This window comes from Pelobates fuscus, chromosome 9 (assembly GCF_036172605.1).
Source record: "Pelobates fuscus isolate aPelFus1 chromosome 9, aPelFus1.pri, whole genome shotgun sequence".
NCBI classification, from domain to species: domain Eukaryota; kingdom Metazoa; phylum Chordata; class Amphibia; order Anura; family Pelobatidae; genus Pelobates; species Pelobates fuscus.
This window is the reverse complement of record NC_086325.1, coordinates 133,080,971-133,095,922: the sequence shown is the minus strand read 5'-3', so window position 1 is coordinate 133,095,922 and position 14,952 is coordinate 133,080,971. Positions and strand designations below refer to the sequence as shown.

The 14,952-nt window shown below is 37.1% G+C and overlaps 1 protein-coding gene across 1 annotated transcript; it reads right to left on the bottom strand.

Moving 5' to 3' along the window:
* Positions 1-318: 318 nt before the first annotated feature.
* On the bottom strand, positions 319-10,899 carry PRDM12 (PR/SET domain 12). Its single transcript, XM_063431295.1, has 5 exons — positions 10,515-10,899; positions 7,797-7,987; positions 4,363-4,518; positions 1,684-1,795; positions 319-866 (listed from the first exon to the last, which is right to left on the bottom strand). Exons 1-5 carry the CDS (start codon positions 10,735-10,737, stop codon positions 481-483), a joined length of 1,068 nt encoding a protein of 355 aa, XP_063287365.1. The 5' UTR covers positions 10,738-10,899; the 3' UTR covers positions 319-480.
* Positions 10,900-14,952: the final 4,053 nt, after the last annotated feature.

Sequence of the window (14,952 nt, the reverse complement as noted above, 5' to 3'; positions counted from 1 at the left end):
TGGTTCCACATGTTTTATGGTTTTTATATTGGTTAGGAAGAGGACAATTCTTGATTTCATTGGCCCTACTAAATGTCCCACAAGTGGTGGATTCTCTGTCAATTTGACTATGACTTTTGACTTAAAGGTTGTCTAATGTGTCCAGTTGGACAACAAGTCCAGTTGTCTAATGTGTCCAGTTGGGCAACAAGTCATTTGAAGTTACCCATGAAAATGATCTTATATACCATGAATGTACTACCTCAAGGTGAAACTGGGTAGCTCTCACACCAGACCTAATGTTTAGTAGGCAAAATAAGTCTAGTCTAATATTAATAAGTGACATGTTTTGGTTGGCAGTGTCAAACTTTGTAGGTACAAGAGCCCATCTGCAAAATAGACCAACAGCTTAAACCACCACAGCCCCAGACCTAGGTATACAGAAATGTCCATATGTAAGCCTGGCCTTGAGACCAATGGATAGTGATTATTGTGCTGCCTTCAAAGTACCATAGTAGGGATGTGATGTGCCAGTGAGGCTGGGTGTGGGACTGGCAAGTTAGGGGAGTGAGCCTGCATTGAGCTGCTGGGCGGGCGGTGACGAGCACTCTTCTGGTGAGCTCGAAGTCCTGCCAGTTGTGAGTAGGCACTCTGGCAAACCTGGCACTTATAAGGACGTTCCCCTGTGTGTAGACGAACATGGTTACGTAGAGTAGAGGACTGACTAAATCTGCGGTTGCAGAAGCGACAGACGAAGGGCTTGTCCAATGTGTGGATCCGCATGTGAGACCGAAGATTGCTGCGAGAATTGAAACCACGGTGACAGATCACACAACGCATGCGACCACTCATTGTTGGTCCTGAAGTATCCACACCCCCAAACTCATCTGCAAGAAAGAGATGACCAAGTTAGAAAGTAAACCACTTGTTCTGGTCAATATGTTTTTAAATACCAGTTTAGTTTAATAAAACAGGGCAAACAAAATTGACATAAAAAGTATGTAGTCATATACATGAATAAGAATTCCAAAAAAGATATTGAAATAGTACCTTTTAGAGTATAATATAATTTTTGTTAAAATAAGTGACAAAATATTCCTTGCGTCTATAAACCAAAATCTTCAGAAATTATCTTGTTAACGTGTAAAGAGTTAAGAATCAATTAGAGGCTTTTTCACTAAACAATGAATTAATGTGCATTGACAACTAAAGTGTAAAGTTTAGGCCGATTTGGCATCATTGGAAAAAGATTCACCAACTGGTCTTAATTTTAAAATGTAGTTGACACCATATCACTGTCTAGTAAATGAGTCCTTGCCCTCTCTTAGTTTTGTGCTTTGAATGTTGTGAAATTCGCTGCTGTAAGAAACCTTTGTTGCAGACAAATTCTACGAGGTTTAAAGTGGTAAAATATCTATGTGTCCTGTTTGAAATGAAAGGTATATTTTAATTGGCTGCATAGTGCTTTCAGCCAATCAGAATATAACTGGAATTCAGACGATGGTCAGTGACCAGAACATCCGCAGATTAGAAAAAACTGACTGCTTCTTCCAATATGCTATAAAATGCAAACTGCAATGAAACTGAGGCTTACAATATGGCTAATAACTCTGTTATACCAATATTTGTGAATGTGATTCCAGTGCATAAACAGTGAAAATTCTAGAATCCAATCTCTAATTTCGGCATCCGTCCAGTACTCACCATGCTTATTCTTCTTCTGTTCCTCTTCCATGCCTGGGACTCCTGGGATTCCAAGAAAACTGCTTTGAGAGTTTCCATACCAAACCAACAATTCCTGATCTGGCGGGATAGTCTGTGAAAATGAAAATTAGGGACTGTTAAGAATCACAGTTAATATAGTTATTTTGTTAATGTTCTTGGCAAACTCATTGCCCCCTTTAATAATTAAATTGTACATATTTCAACTTATTTGTTGAGTAATATCTTGGTGCCTCATAAGTATTAATTTGAATAATAGATTGCTTGTAATTTTTGCTGCCTGGAAATGTATTCATAAACAGGACTATACATAGATCATGATGTCACACATTTAGACTAGAAGAAAGGAGATTTAGTCTAAGACAAAGGAAATGTTTTTTTTACATTAAAAACAATAAGGATGTGGAATTCTCTGCCTAAGAGAAGTGGTTTTGTCAGAGTCTGTACAGATGTTTAAACAGCAACTGGTTAAATGGTTAAATACTTTCAAAAACATAATATTCAGGGATATAATTTTTAATTTGTGGGGTAATACCTTCTTGATCCAAGGAAATATATGACTGCCATTCCGGGGTAAAGAAGGACTTTTTCTAGTTTATTGCAAAATTGGGAAACTTTTCAAACTGTTTTTTTTTTTTTTGCCTTCTTTTGGATCAAGAGCAAAAACAGACGTGAGAAAGGCTGAACTTGATGGACGCTTGTCTCTTTTCAGCCTATGTAACTATATATACATTGCATCTGATATTGTCAACCTTGGTAAGAATTATTCTTTGATATATATTTTATTATATTTTTAAATTCAGAGACTTTATTTTATAGTCCTTGAAGAATTATAACATATATAAATTAATTATAATTATGATAATGGAACGCCACTGAATTCGGATTGTGTTTAAGGACTAGTGGGATTATAAAGACACTCCTCCCATTTAAATCTAAATATTAGGTTAATGATGCTAATAACTATAAAGCAGAAAGTATGCTCCTTGGATGATTGAGGTTTACAATGAAAGATCTTAACATAAGTGTTAATAGCATCTCAAAGGTCAAATCTTAAGCTGATGTGGCATTGCACTCCAGAAGTACAGTGTGTTCATTTAGAGTACCTATTTTCTTTTTTATTTATTTTTTATCATTTTATATATAGCAGCCACGGAATGGTTTGCATTCCGAGTCTTCTCTTGGATATAAAATAGGGTCCCTCCTTTGACTCTAGAACGTCAGCTCCCTGGTTACCAAGGCCGCTGCTGAATAGAAGGTTATTTTACATGCTTCCTTTAAACAAACAATCCTTAGGAATAAAATAGAGAAGCAATGAATGGTAGGTTCATATAGCCGGTTAGCTGCATGTGTTGCTGGCTGCAAACAATATAAAGCAGGGCAGACCTTGAGCCCAACAGAATGGGCGGTGGGGGGGTAGAGGGGGGGGGAACAATCTAGTGCCTTCTGTGCTTTTTTGTTCCACAGCCCTGTGGATGAGAGTCAGAAGGTGCTGGGGCAGTTTGTGAGCCAATCCAAATATATATATACTGTTTGTATATACGGAAAGAAAAATCAACTAATGGCTGGGTAGAAATAAGGCTTTCATTAACTTAACTATAAAGGCAGTTTCCGGGATCAGTCAAGTCCATTTTTCAAGCTTTGTCTAAAGTAGACATCTATAATCATGGCTTTGCTGACAACATATTCACTGTACCCTGCCATTTGTTGGATATCACATTGATTTTTGTCTCTTAGACGAGATACTAACTTCCCCTGCTGTGTGACCAGAACAGTGAATGACCCTATTGTCCCAGCCAAAAGCTGCTTTCCCGTTGTTAGCATTAATAGTAAGGTGCCCCGTTGTAGCTCATGAGAGACCCTGGCCAGCTGTTTTTTTACATAGTCGCTACATGACCTCAGGGTCATTGACATTTACTGAGCAACTGAGTCACAAGACTACCACGGGCAAATCCCTGATGTTCTCCTGTATCACCTGGTTTTAGAAAACTTGTCATGTGGATGTCCTAACAAATAAATCTCCAGCACCCATTATGCAAAGACTGGCAAAGCACAGTGGAATGTGCAGTTCCACAAGAATGGAGCCTGCCTTTTCACTACCCTGACCTACAATTCTGAAATATTGAGATGCAGCCAATGAACTTTTGATTACAATATGTCAAAATATGTTCTGGACAGCATTTTGTAGGTTTGATGGTAAATAGAGATGTCCCGAACAGTTCGCCGGGAACTATTCGCCGGCGAACATAGCTTGTTTGCGGTCGCCGCGGCGGGCGAACATATGCGATGTTCGGTCCGCCCCCTATTCGTCATCATTGAGTAAACTTTGACCCTGTACCTCACAGTCAGCAGACACATTCCAGACAATCAGCAGCAGACCCACCCTCCCAGACCCTCCCACCTCCAGTACGAATAGGGGGCGGACCGAACATCGCATATGTTCGCCCGCCGCGGCGACCGCGAACAAGCTATGTTTGCCGGCGAACAGTTCCCGGCGAACTGTTCGGGACATCTCTAATGGTAAATCAAATATAAATTAAACATTGTTAAATAAGCTATTTGTAGGGGTTTCTTGGTTTTCATGGTTGTTGCACTGGCCACATATATGGAAGTGGTGAGCCACATCCATATAACACATTGCATGTACACTCCACCACTCACCTCTATGGCTTTGTAGAAGATGCTGTTCCCAATCTGTACCACCTCCAGGTTCTGCTCCTGTTCATTACGCGCACACTTAATGTATGTCATCCAACTGCGGTGGTCCTCCTGGCTGGCGTCAATGAAGTAACGCACAGTGCTATCTTCATTAAATACCTGCATGAAGAACACATAGAGATAAAACAGTTACTCCCTGATGACTGCCATCTTTCACAAAAATGCACAATGATATGGCTCCTTAAAATTAATTATCCCGGGTTATCATACTCCAAGATTTTTAATTTTCACTATGCCAAATAGGCTTTAGAGAAACTACATTTCATTTAATACTTTGCCAGCCCCTTGTGGAAAGATATTTGAGTCCACAAAGAATGTGATCACCCAAATTTGAAGGCCAACTTTCTAGAAACAGTCTAGCCACTGACAAATTCCTGACAACAATACAATTCATTTTCTTACAGGCTTACTCACTAAAGTAAGAACACAGTGAATTTCAAATGTAAGGCTGGAGTAGTAAGAATTTTTCTGGTTTGGCTATTTTGACCTTAAATTTGAAAATTATTTTAAATTCTTATTTTAGCGAATAACACCGTCATTTTTAATTTCACATGTTGTTTAAACTTGTATATTCTCGTAATATTTCGAAGCCCTTTAAGTGATGTATCAACCAATGTTTAACCCCTTAAGGACCAAACTTCTGGAATAAAAGGGAATCATGACATGTCACACATGTCATGTGTCCTTAAGGGGTTAAATTGTTGGTGCCATACAACGAATTGTCAATAATACATTATATTTAAATGTGTTGGTTTTCCATATTTTTTTGTCAGATTTTCTCAAATAGTTGCATCATGCAAAATATCCCTGCAAGAATTGTATTCAAACTGATATTCTCTGCATTCTAACTTTGCTTTCTATCTGGGCACGAATTCAATTTACAAAGCAATATAATTTTTGTACACAAAGGTCCATTGTTGTAATTAACTGTAAAAAATAAAAAATCCGAAACTGGTAGCATTTAATTGATTGTTAAATTATATATATGAACTTGTATACAAATAAATATAAAAAGAAAGAAAGAAAAGTGTAAATGGGTATTATTATAATTAATCACTGAAGTAAAAGGGAGATTACAATTGTCATCTAATTTCCATAATGATATGATTGTCAACCCTCAAATTAAAATTAACCCTCAAATTAAATGTCTTTGTTCTTTGTTGAAACAGTTACTTGCCAATAGAGAGTAAAATAAAAAGAGAGACTAGAGGTGGTTGAGTTCAATTACTTGGGTAAGCTTCATCTGACATACTGTATGTGGCAAAATAGTCACATTTATTGGGCCACCAAAAGAGGTACCTATCCAACCAGAGGCACTATCATATAATTATCTTAATTGACTGCCTCGTGCCATGGTTTAGGCCCCTGTTCAACATTCTTGCTATACACTGTAGGCTTGATTCTCATAGCAAAGTAAGGATTTACTCTGCTTATTAAATAGCAATTGTCCCAAAGACTTCAATTTAAGAATTACCATTCTCTAAGCTTTGCTTAGAGAAAAATAGGACATAAACACTTTCGGATTCAGTCAGCTCCATCTGTATTCTAGTCTAGATCACATTTGAAGGTGGGCGCTCGAATTCTACTGTATCACTATGTCTCAATCAAATCAAGTCTTGTGATACTCTTTATTTAATTTTATAGGTGTTATAAAAATAGAAGCTATCGCCAAGACACCATCGGGCTTCTGCGCAAGCCAAACAATGCATATCTGTCACAATGTAACTGTCATCACCAAAATAAAGAATTGAAAAAAAAATAGAAAATAGAAGCTATCAATCTAATTGGCTCATTACTGGTCGCAGCTTCAGATCAATAAACCTCCTTAAATCAAAGAATCTGTGCCTTTCAAATTTGATCAGCTTCCACAAGGTGAAATAAGCGGCTGATGTAACAGGTTGTTGCCATGTCTTGCAATATCTTTAACATTACACTAAGAGAATTTTGGAATTACACATTTTTGGAAAAAGCTCCCTTTCTCAAGTCTAAGGCAAATGCATGATGTGTATCTTTGTCACTGTATGAAACTAATTACAACATGAAAACCAGCAAGAACAACAGCATCGTGTAGAGAGGAAGAAACTCTTTAAGCCCACCAAAATTCAAAAAATATATATATTTAAATTTTTATTAAAAAAACCAAATAATATATATATTATATATATAGATGTAAAAACTGATAAAATTTGAATTCTATCTGTTTTTTACATCTACATCACTGATACGACTAATACGGCTACAATCTCTATTTGAACACTATGGTATGTATATATATATATATATATATATATATATATATATATATATATATATACACACACACACACATACTAGTACTTAATCATAGGCCAATACATTCTAATACTAAATAATGATTACAAATAATGATTTAAGTGCTGTTAATTATCACTTTCATCCTTGGCTCTCTACTTAAATAGGTCAGTATGTATGTGCTTCCATCTGTCTACAGAATTGGCACTTCACAAAACAAATGCTTGGAATAAAATTATTCCAGGTTAATAAAGCTCAAACAGATAATAAAAGGTGATAATAATAATAATAATGGCAAGATTTTTTTTATAAAGCTGTTCAGCCCTATTCATAATTACAATGCAGACCCACATATTGTCTGTGCTAAATTATCACTTGATCATATTAATACAAATGTTAATATTGTGTTTTTGGTGTATCCTTGCCTGTGTGCGAATCTGTGTGTGCACCTTTAATGTCTGCAAATTAGAATCTGTGAAGAGCTGTGACATGCATTATCTATATGTGTCCTTGATTAAACATAATGAAACAATGATTTGTTCACTTTAGTCTTTCAACACCTATATGAAAATGGGTGGGTACTGACATTTGAATTGACACTTGAAGAGTCTGACAAGTGCATGCACTTCAGATTATCTTGTTAATTATCATTATCTTTTTAATGAGTCTACAACCTCCCACCCCCATCTACCACCTAAGGGCAATCTAGATTTTCCTGAGGTTCTCAGGATGAATGCCTTTCTCTGAATGACATACTCTGATAAGACTGAGGAATGTTTTATATCCTATCTGACTGACATATCTGCTGATCAGGAGATATGTTCCTTATACCCTGAAGATAAAATTACCCTGCCAAAAAGACCCCCATGCCTCAGGATCCAGTGATACCAGTGTTCTACCTGGGTGGGTTAATTGAAGCCCTAACAGATCACAATGGGGATTAAGTATCCTCAGAAAATACAGTAACAAAACACACTATTCCATTCCTCATCACGAAATATATCCAGACTCTACAGAAGTCCATGACACTGTCTGTATTATGTAATTCTCTTTTTATCTGCACATGGATGATATTAGCTTGCAAAGTAATCAGCGTGACTCCTCACCTCCCACATTAGGTTGTTGTTCTTGCACAGGTCCACATGCTCAGGTGAGATGACCCTCCCAGTGAATGGTCCCATCTCGGTGCCAGCTTTGATCCAGGTCTTGGAGAAGATGCCCAAGCCTTCTCCAGGGATGGAGCTCTGGGCTATGATAACTTCAGAAGGCAGCACCAGGCTGGAGAGTTTTTGGACCTCTGAAACAAGAAGGGCAAGTGGGTCAGCACACAGGCAGAACTGCTTATAGCGCCCTGGTGGTCTGTGCTCGGTCTGGGATACCATCAGTAGGCACCTCACGTGCATACATTCTGCCACTAAGAAGATATACAGTTGGCACCTCTTACCTGACGGTCAAACTTATTAAAAAGGACAAAGTATGGAAAGTTGGCAATGGAATTGGCATATCTATACCCTACTTAACCAGAACCATATCTGATACCTCTAACCTAAAACGCAGATAATATAATACCCCTTTATGACCATTATTGCTAAGATAGTAAGTACCCAGATATTGTGCCAGCAGGTTGGCAGGGCGTATATTCTTGCCTATTCAACTGAGAAGGGACCCAAAAATATCTCCCCATCGCATAGCCTGGCATTTATACAGTGTGGTATCTAGATATCTCATCAGTGGTACCCATCACCAAGGGTGGCAATGGTGGCAATGGACACTTACAAATTGTCATCCCGACAGAGTATTGCCAGACTGTAATATAAGACTATATTTAATTAGAAATTCTAAATGGAATATTATATTATATTTAATGTATTCCATTCTACAGCGCTGCGGGATAGTTAGATCATAAACCAATAATGACTACAAGTGCGCTAAATATATATTATATAGATATATCATAATATGTAGAGCGTATATGGAAGATGTTTAAAGTTAACACCAAACAGATTGAAAAGCAATGCTATGTATTTACTATCTAGGCATGTAATAATGTATATACAGTATATATATATATAAGTACTGATATATAAAGAATATGAATGAGCTATTCGCTTAGCGGTTGGCTGTGCGCATTTAATGATGGTATGTACGTAGAATTTAAAGCTAGTATCGCAATAAAAGCGGTTCATGTATTTTATTGACGATCAATTGCTTTGATTTTAAGACATCCTATTTTATCCTTTTAACTCGTTTTTTTTATTATTTTTAATTAATCTCTTTACTTAATGCGAGCATTAAAACGTGACATTGTTACCTCTGACTCAGAAAATATTAATACATTTTAAACTGTTTCTAAAAACATACTTACAATATCCTACCTCTAAAAAAAAAAATAGAAATAAAGAAATAAAATGAGATTTTGCCAATAGAATGCTTAAAAAAAAAAAAAAAAAAAAAACTTTTTTCATCGCTTGATACAAAACAAAAAATTAAAAACAAAACCACAAAAAAGTCAAATAAACAGATCGCTTTTAAAACTGATTTCGTTCCATGAACATTTAGGTTTTTTTTCTCTTCCTATTTCCTTTTTTTATAAAATTCCCTTTTATTATTTTTCTGATGATAAAACCAACAGTTATTTAAATTTAAAAATGGATCTTTTTTTTTTTTTTTAACTAGAGGAATTTTTAAAAGCATACCTGTTATAGAAAAAGATACACAAAGGGTTTTGTTTTGAAAAAGACAGGGGTTAAATAATGGACCCTATCTGTCCATCTAGCAATTTGTCACACTGTTAAAGTGATAGGCATTCATAAAACCCAACAAGAGTGAAATCACTAATTCTAAATTCATTAGCCTTTATGAATACCAGTGCTAGACATTTCTGAAGCATGTAGAGAGGACTTGCTATAAAAGCTGAAGGAATTTGGGAAACAAAATGGTGAGATTAGATGGTTGACATAAAGTGAATGCAAATGGATTTAGTTTTCATGGTAAATTAGGAAAAGAACAAATTTGAAAAAGGAAGGATAATGCTTTCTCCATAGATGCCAGGAGAGAAGGAGAGTTATTGTCCTGAGATTGATGAATGAGCAGTAAGGATTTGAGACATCTTAAAAGAAAAGAGACCTTTTTTTTGTTTAGTCTCTTTTTAAGTTGGTTTAAGTGGGGAAATTTCTCAGGTCAAGCCCAAGTTAACTAAATGAATTTAAACTTTTTCTTTCTTTTTTTTCCCCCAAGTCTGGGTCTATTACACGCCTTGCTAAACTGCAGGAATAAGAGGGATGAAGGCAGAGGGGAGCAGCCACAGATTGGGGAGGTAGGTGAGGAGGGGGGGGGGCAGGGAGGGGACATGGGGTAAGATGGGTGAAGAGACTGGGGGAAAAGAGAACTCAGCTTAAAGTGAGATGAGATTTGATGGGAGTTTAGTTAAATCTAACAGTTTGAAAGAACTCACCCAAACAACAAGAAATACACCATATATTAAAATTCATGGGTGTGAAAATCTGCATGCATTAATAAATAAATATAATATAATATATATAAAATTTATAAAATTATACATTTTTATCCCATCAGATGTGCATATAAAAACTAAATAAATAATGGTACTGTATATCTTTTTTTAAAAAAATTCTTATCCCAACAGGTGAGCATATAAAAGCTACATAAAGTGGTAACAATGACACAATTTGTGCCTTCCTGATTCTCTACCTAGTTCTGGATTTTGCTACTGTATCTTTATGTTCCTCCAGCCCACACTAAGTTCCATGTGAGTTGGACCCCTTGGCTTGGGAGCCTTCTAGGTGCCTGCTCTTGGTACTCACCTCCAGAGAAGGACTGTGCCAGGACCTCTGCTGTGAAGGCAGTTTTGGGGCTGCTGTGGTTATTCTTTTCTTCAAACAACTGTTCCCCAAGGACATTCCTCCAGCGACCATAGAGGAAGCTGTGAAGGATGTCAGAGGTGATCATTTCAGCCAGGGACAGGCTTGATTGCTTCAGTCCACTCTTCAGCACCAAGGCTTCTGCTGGGAGCACAGAACCCATCATGTGGAGAGGTCTTAGATCAACTGGCACAGTGTAACTAGCTTGTTCTGGTTGCTCTCAGGAGCTTAGGGTTTCCAGAATAACCTTGGGTTATCAACAAAGAGAAAAGCAGACTGGAAGTGATGTGTTTAGGTGGAGAGACCCAACTGTGCAGTGTCTGTCTCTTTCCAAAAAACAGAATCCCACTTCTCAGGAGCACTCCCCTCTTTATATGGGACTGGATGTCTCTCCTAATTGGTTATTAATGACCTCTATGACGTTGAAAAGATAGACTTGTTCCACTGAAAAAAAAAAACGGGAGAAAAAAACCCAAACCTTGAGAGGTCCCCTCCCTCTGGGATAAAGAGACATGAAGAGAAAGGAGAGGCAAGGGGATGGGAGGGGGGGAGAAGCAGCCTCTCACATCCCACCATTAACCCACCAGTGGAAATAAATAGGGCACCTGCTACAAACATACAAAAAAACACACACACGCTAATAAACCCCACAAACACACACACACAATTTTGCTCGTCTTTAACTAGAAACCCAGGTCTGATAAAAAGGAGTTTGTGTATGGCTTTATTTTTTGTTATCTTATAACTAAAAAGCTACAATCTCAAATCTAGAATTACAAAAATCCAATTTTAATATAACTAAAAAAAAATAGTCTCAAAATCAGTAAAATTCTGAATTTGTTGTACATTTTATATGTATATAGATATATGTTGCTGCGTTTGAGTCTTTTTTAAATTGCACGCAGCCTGTTTAATTTCTAGGTATAATATTACTATATATTGTAATGTATATATTTAATAATATATATAACGTTATATTAGAGTTTTTTTAATTTTATCTCTAGAATAAGGTAACAGAAAATATTTGTAAAAAAAAAAAAAAAAAGATTTTATTTAATAATCTAATAATTTAATTTCACGTCTACTAAATCTTAATAATTCTTTATTGTCATCGGGAAACAAATATCTTAAAATCTGGTTTCTTTACAGAATATTTTCCCGGAAAAAACAACAACAAACAAACAAACAAACTACGATTTGGAAGTGGTGTTAAAAAAAAAAAAAATCCAATCGACTTCTCTAAAGCGCTCCCTAAAAAAACAATTACTAATCTCATATAATGCAAAAATAATCCGTTTTTCTCTGAAGCTTTTGTTTAAAGGTATAAATGTAAAACGAAAAGTGCAGGTTTGAGCCTTGATGGGGTTTATTTGAGGTGTATTCAGGACTTACAATATTGTCTTCGGTTTAAATGGTGTTAAGTAGTTTCCTGTACTTTGCCTTTATTCCTTATCCCAAAACAATAATTACTAAATAAACCAAACAGCTCCATTGAGTGGGGAGGTGGGGGATTCCCTACTTCAAGCCCTTTTTTTTGGCCGGTAACCTGACTGATTTGAAGAATTGCATTAATAGCCATTGCAAGATGGTGTTTGTTGTGTGTCAGCCCCTGTATTATGGTCCCTGACACACAGGCTATCTGTCCATAGATCTACAAATACCCCAATCAAATAGAACTTCTTTAGCTAGAGCTAATAGGGTTAATTAAATGATAATAACACAGAAAAAAAAAAACACGAAAGGGTAGGATTATTCCATTATACAAAATGCTCCTTTGGGGAGATTTTTTCTGTATTGATATTTTCAGATTGGTATTGAAATTCATATGTAACATATAGCTAACTTGTAACAGATAGATCCTTTGCAAATGTTTATTTTCTATCTATCTATCTATCTATCTATCTATCTATCTATCTATCTATCTATCTATCTATCTATCTATCTATCTATCTATCTATCATCTATCTATCTATCTATCTATCTATCTATCTATCTATCTATCTATCTATCTATCTATCTATCTCTGTATCTATTGTCTGTCTGTCTGTCTGTTCTTGTGTAGTGTAGTGTTTGATGTCTATTTTTGTATAGGGGTTAGGTATGATATTGTGGAGGTTTAATATTAAGGTATTATTATTATTGTGTTAATGGATACTGTAGTTTGGAGCTGGGGATGTGGTTACCCCTAGGCTGGAGTGATGCTCTATTGCAGGTGAAATATTAGTAAATATGAGCAGAGCAAGTGATGCCAATTATTAGGAACAGAATCGGAGGGAGAATATAACGATTTACTAATAATATAAAACCCATTGTCTGGAGAACACACAGATAGAGGGAGTTCTGGTCTTCAGGGACAGCCGCAGGGAAATGGGATGGATAACAGATTTGAGACAGAGAGAGAGAGAGACGCAAAGAGAAAGAGACACACCGAGAGAGAGAGAGAGACAGAGACAGATAGAGACAAGAAGATTGACAGACAGGCAGACAGAGAGAGAGAGAGTGATATATAAATAAGGTATTACAAGATACGAATTTGATCTGTTTTTACATCTATAGAGAGAGAGAGGGGGGGAGAGAGAGAGACAAGTAAAATATATTAAAGATAGCTAGATAGACAGACAGACAGACAGACAGATAGATAGATAGATAGACAGACAGATAGATAGACAGACAGATAGACAGATAGATAGATTGACAGACAGACAGACAGATAGATAGATAGACAGACAGACAGACAGACAGATAGACAGACAGGCAGACAGACAGATTGATTGATAAAGAGACGGATAGATAGACAGACAGACAGACAGATAGATAGATAGATTGATAAAGAGACAGATAGATGGATGGACGGACGGACATGTATGCTTCCTACACATTTTATTACTGATTTCCCAGCATCACTTAGATGTCTGAACAGCAATCACCTGTTAACATGTAATAATTCCCTGACTCATGGCTCAGCTCCCTCCTTACTGATCCAATACCTCTCCATCCTGGGTACCAGTCCTGTCTGTCAGCTCTACCTGCTAGGGGGAGGGGATACCTGATTTCTGAGCAGGACCTAATAGGATATTACTGGGGATACAGAGATTTGCTTCCCCTAAACAGGTCCATAGCAGAACACATCCCATAGTAATGATTGCTGACCTTTGCCCTTCTGAAGTTTGTGGACTGCACATCTCATCACACTGAGCCAGCCTCAAACCTAAACCTTATTGAAGTATAGTCCCAGAGCATCTGGAGTGCTGAGATGAGACCTCACTATCCTATGGGGACAGACTGGCTGGTGATTCCCTCTCACACATACAGGTGGCAGGAGTGTCCAGTGTCATAGTAACCCTCTTACTATAAGGGGCTTTCTTCATTCTATTTAACTAACAGCCAGCCATTACCAGTGATACAGCGTGTTATCACATTCTGTGTGGAAGCAGAGGAACCTTGGGAGTTTGGTGACCATCGCCCCCAATTTCAACTCAAATCTCTACTTCATGTGTTAATTTAATTGCACAAACACTGAGTTATATAGCCAGCAGCCACCACCTTTCCATTGAAATAGATCAGGTGTCTCCATACTCTGGCCCTACAGATGTTGCTGAACTACAACTCCAGCAATTCTTTGAATGAAAGAGCCAGAGAATCATGGGAGCTGTAGTTCAGCAACACCTGGAGTGCCAGAGTGTGGAGCATTATGGAGTGCCAGCATTATGGCCTTAAGAGCATTATGGGAACCGTAGTCCACAACAACTGGAGTGCACAAGGTTGCTTACCTGTGCCCTAAGGCCTTATCTCATGCCCCTACTAAAGCCTTGCTTTCACTGTGAGCGCGCCAGTCAGGGCCTCTTATTCCAGATTTACAAACTGGTCTAGAGCCTGCTCTGGATTTGTCTAATTAATCTATTTATTTATCAGGGTAATTCACTAAAATGAGATTCGAAAGTGAATTTCAAAATAGCCAAACTAGAGACATTCTCTAAGTCAGCTTTGGCCTTAAATTTGAAATTCACTTTGAATTTACCTGAAATAGTTTATTTGTTTAATGGTAGAATCTATCTTTCTTCCTGCCTGTCCATCTGTCCATCCATCTGTCTGTCTGTCTGTCTGTCTGTCTGTCTGTCTGTCTGTCTGTCTGTCTGTCTATCTATCTATCTATCTATCTATCTATCTATCTATCTATCAATCTATCTATCTATCTATCTATCTATCTATCTACCTATCTATGTATCTGTCAGTCTGACTGTCTGTCTATTTATCTATCTATCTGTCAATCTATCTGTCTATCTACTATCTATCTGTCTGTCTGTCTGTCTATCTACCATCTATCTGTCTGTCTGTCTATCTATCTATCTATCATCTGTCTGTCTGTCTGTCCGTCCGTCCG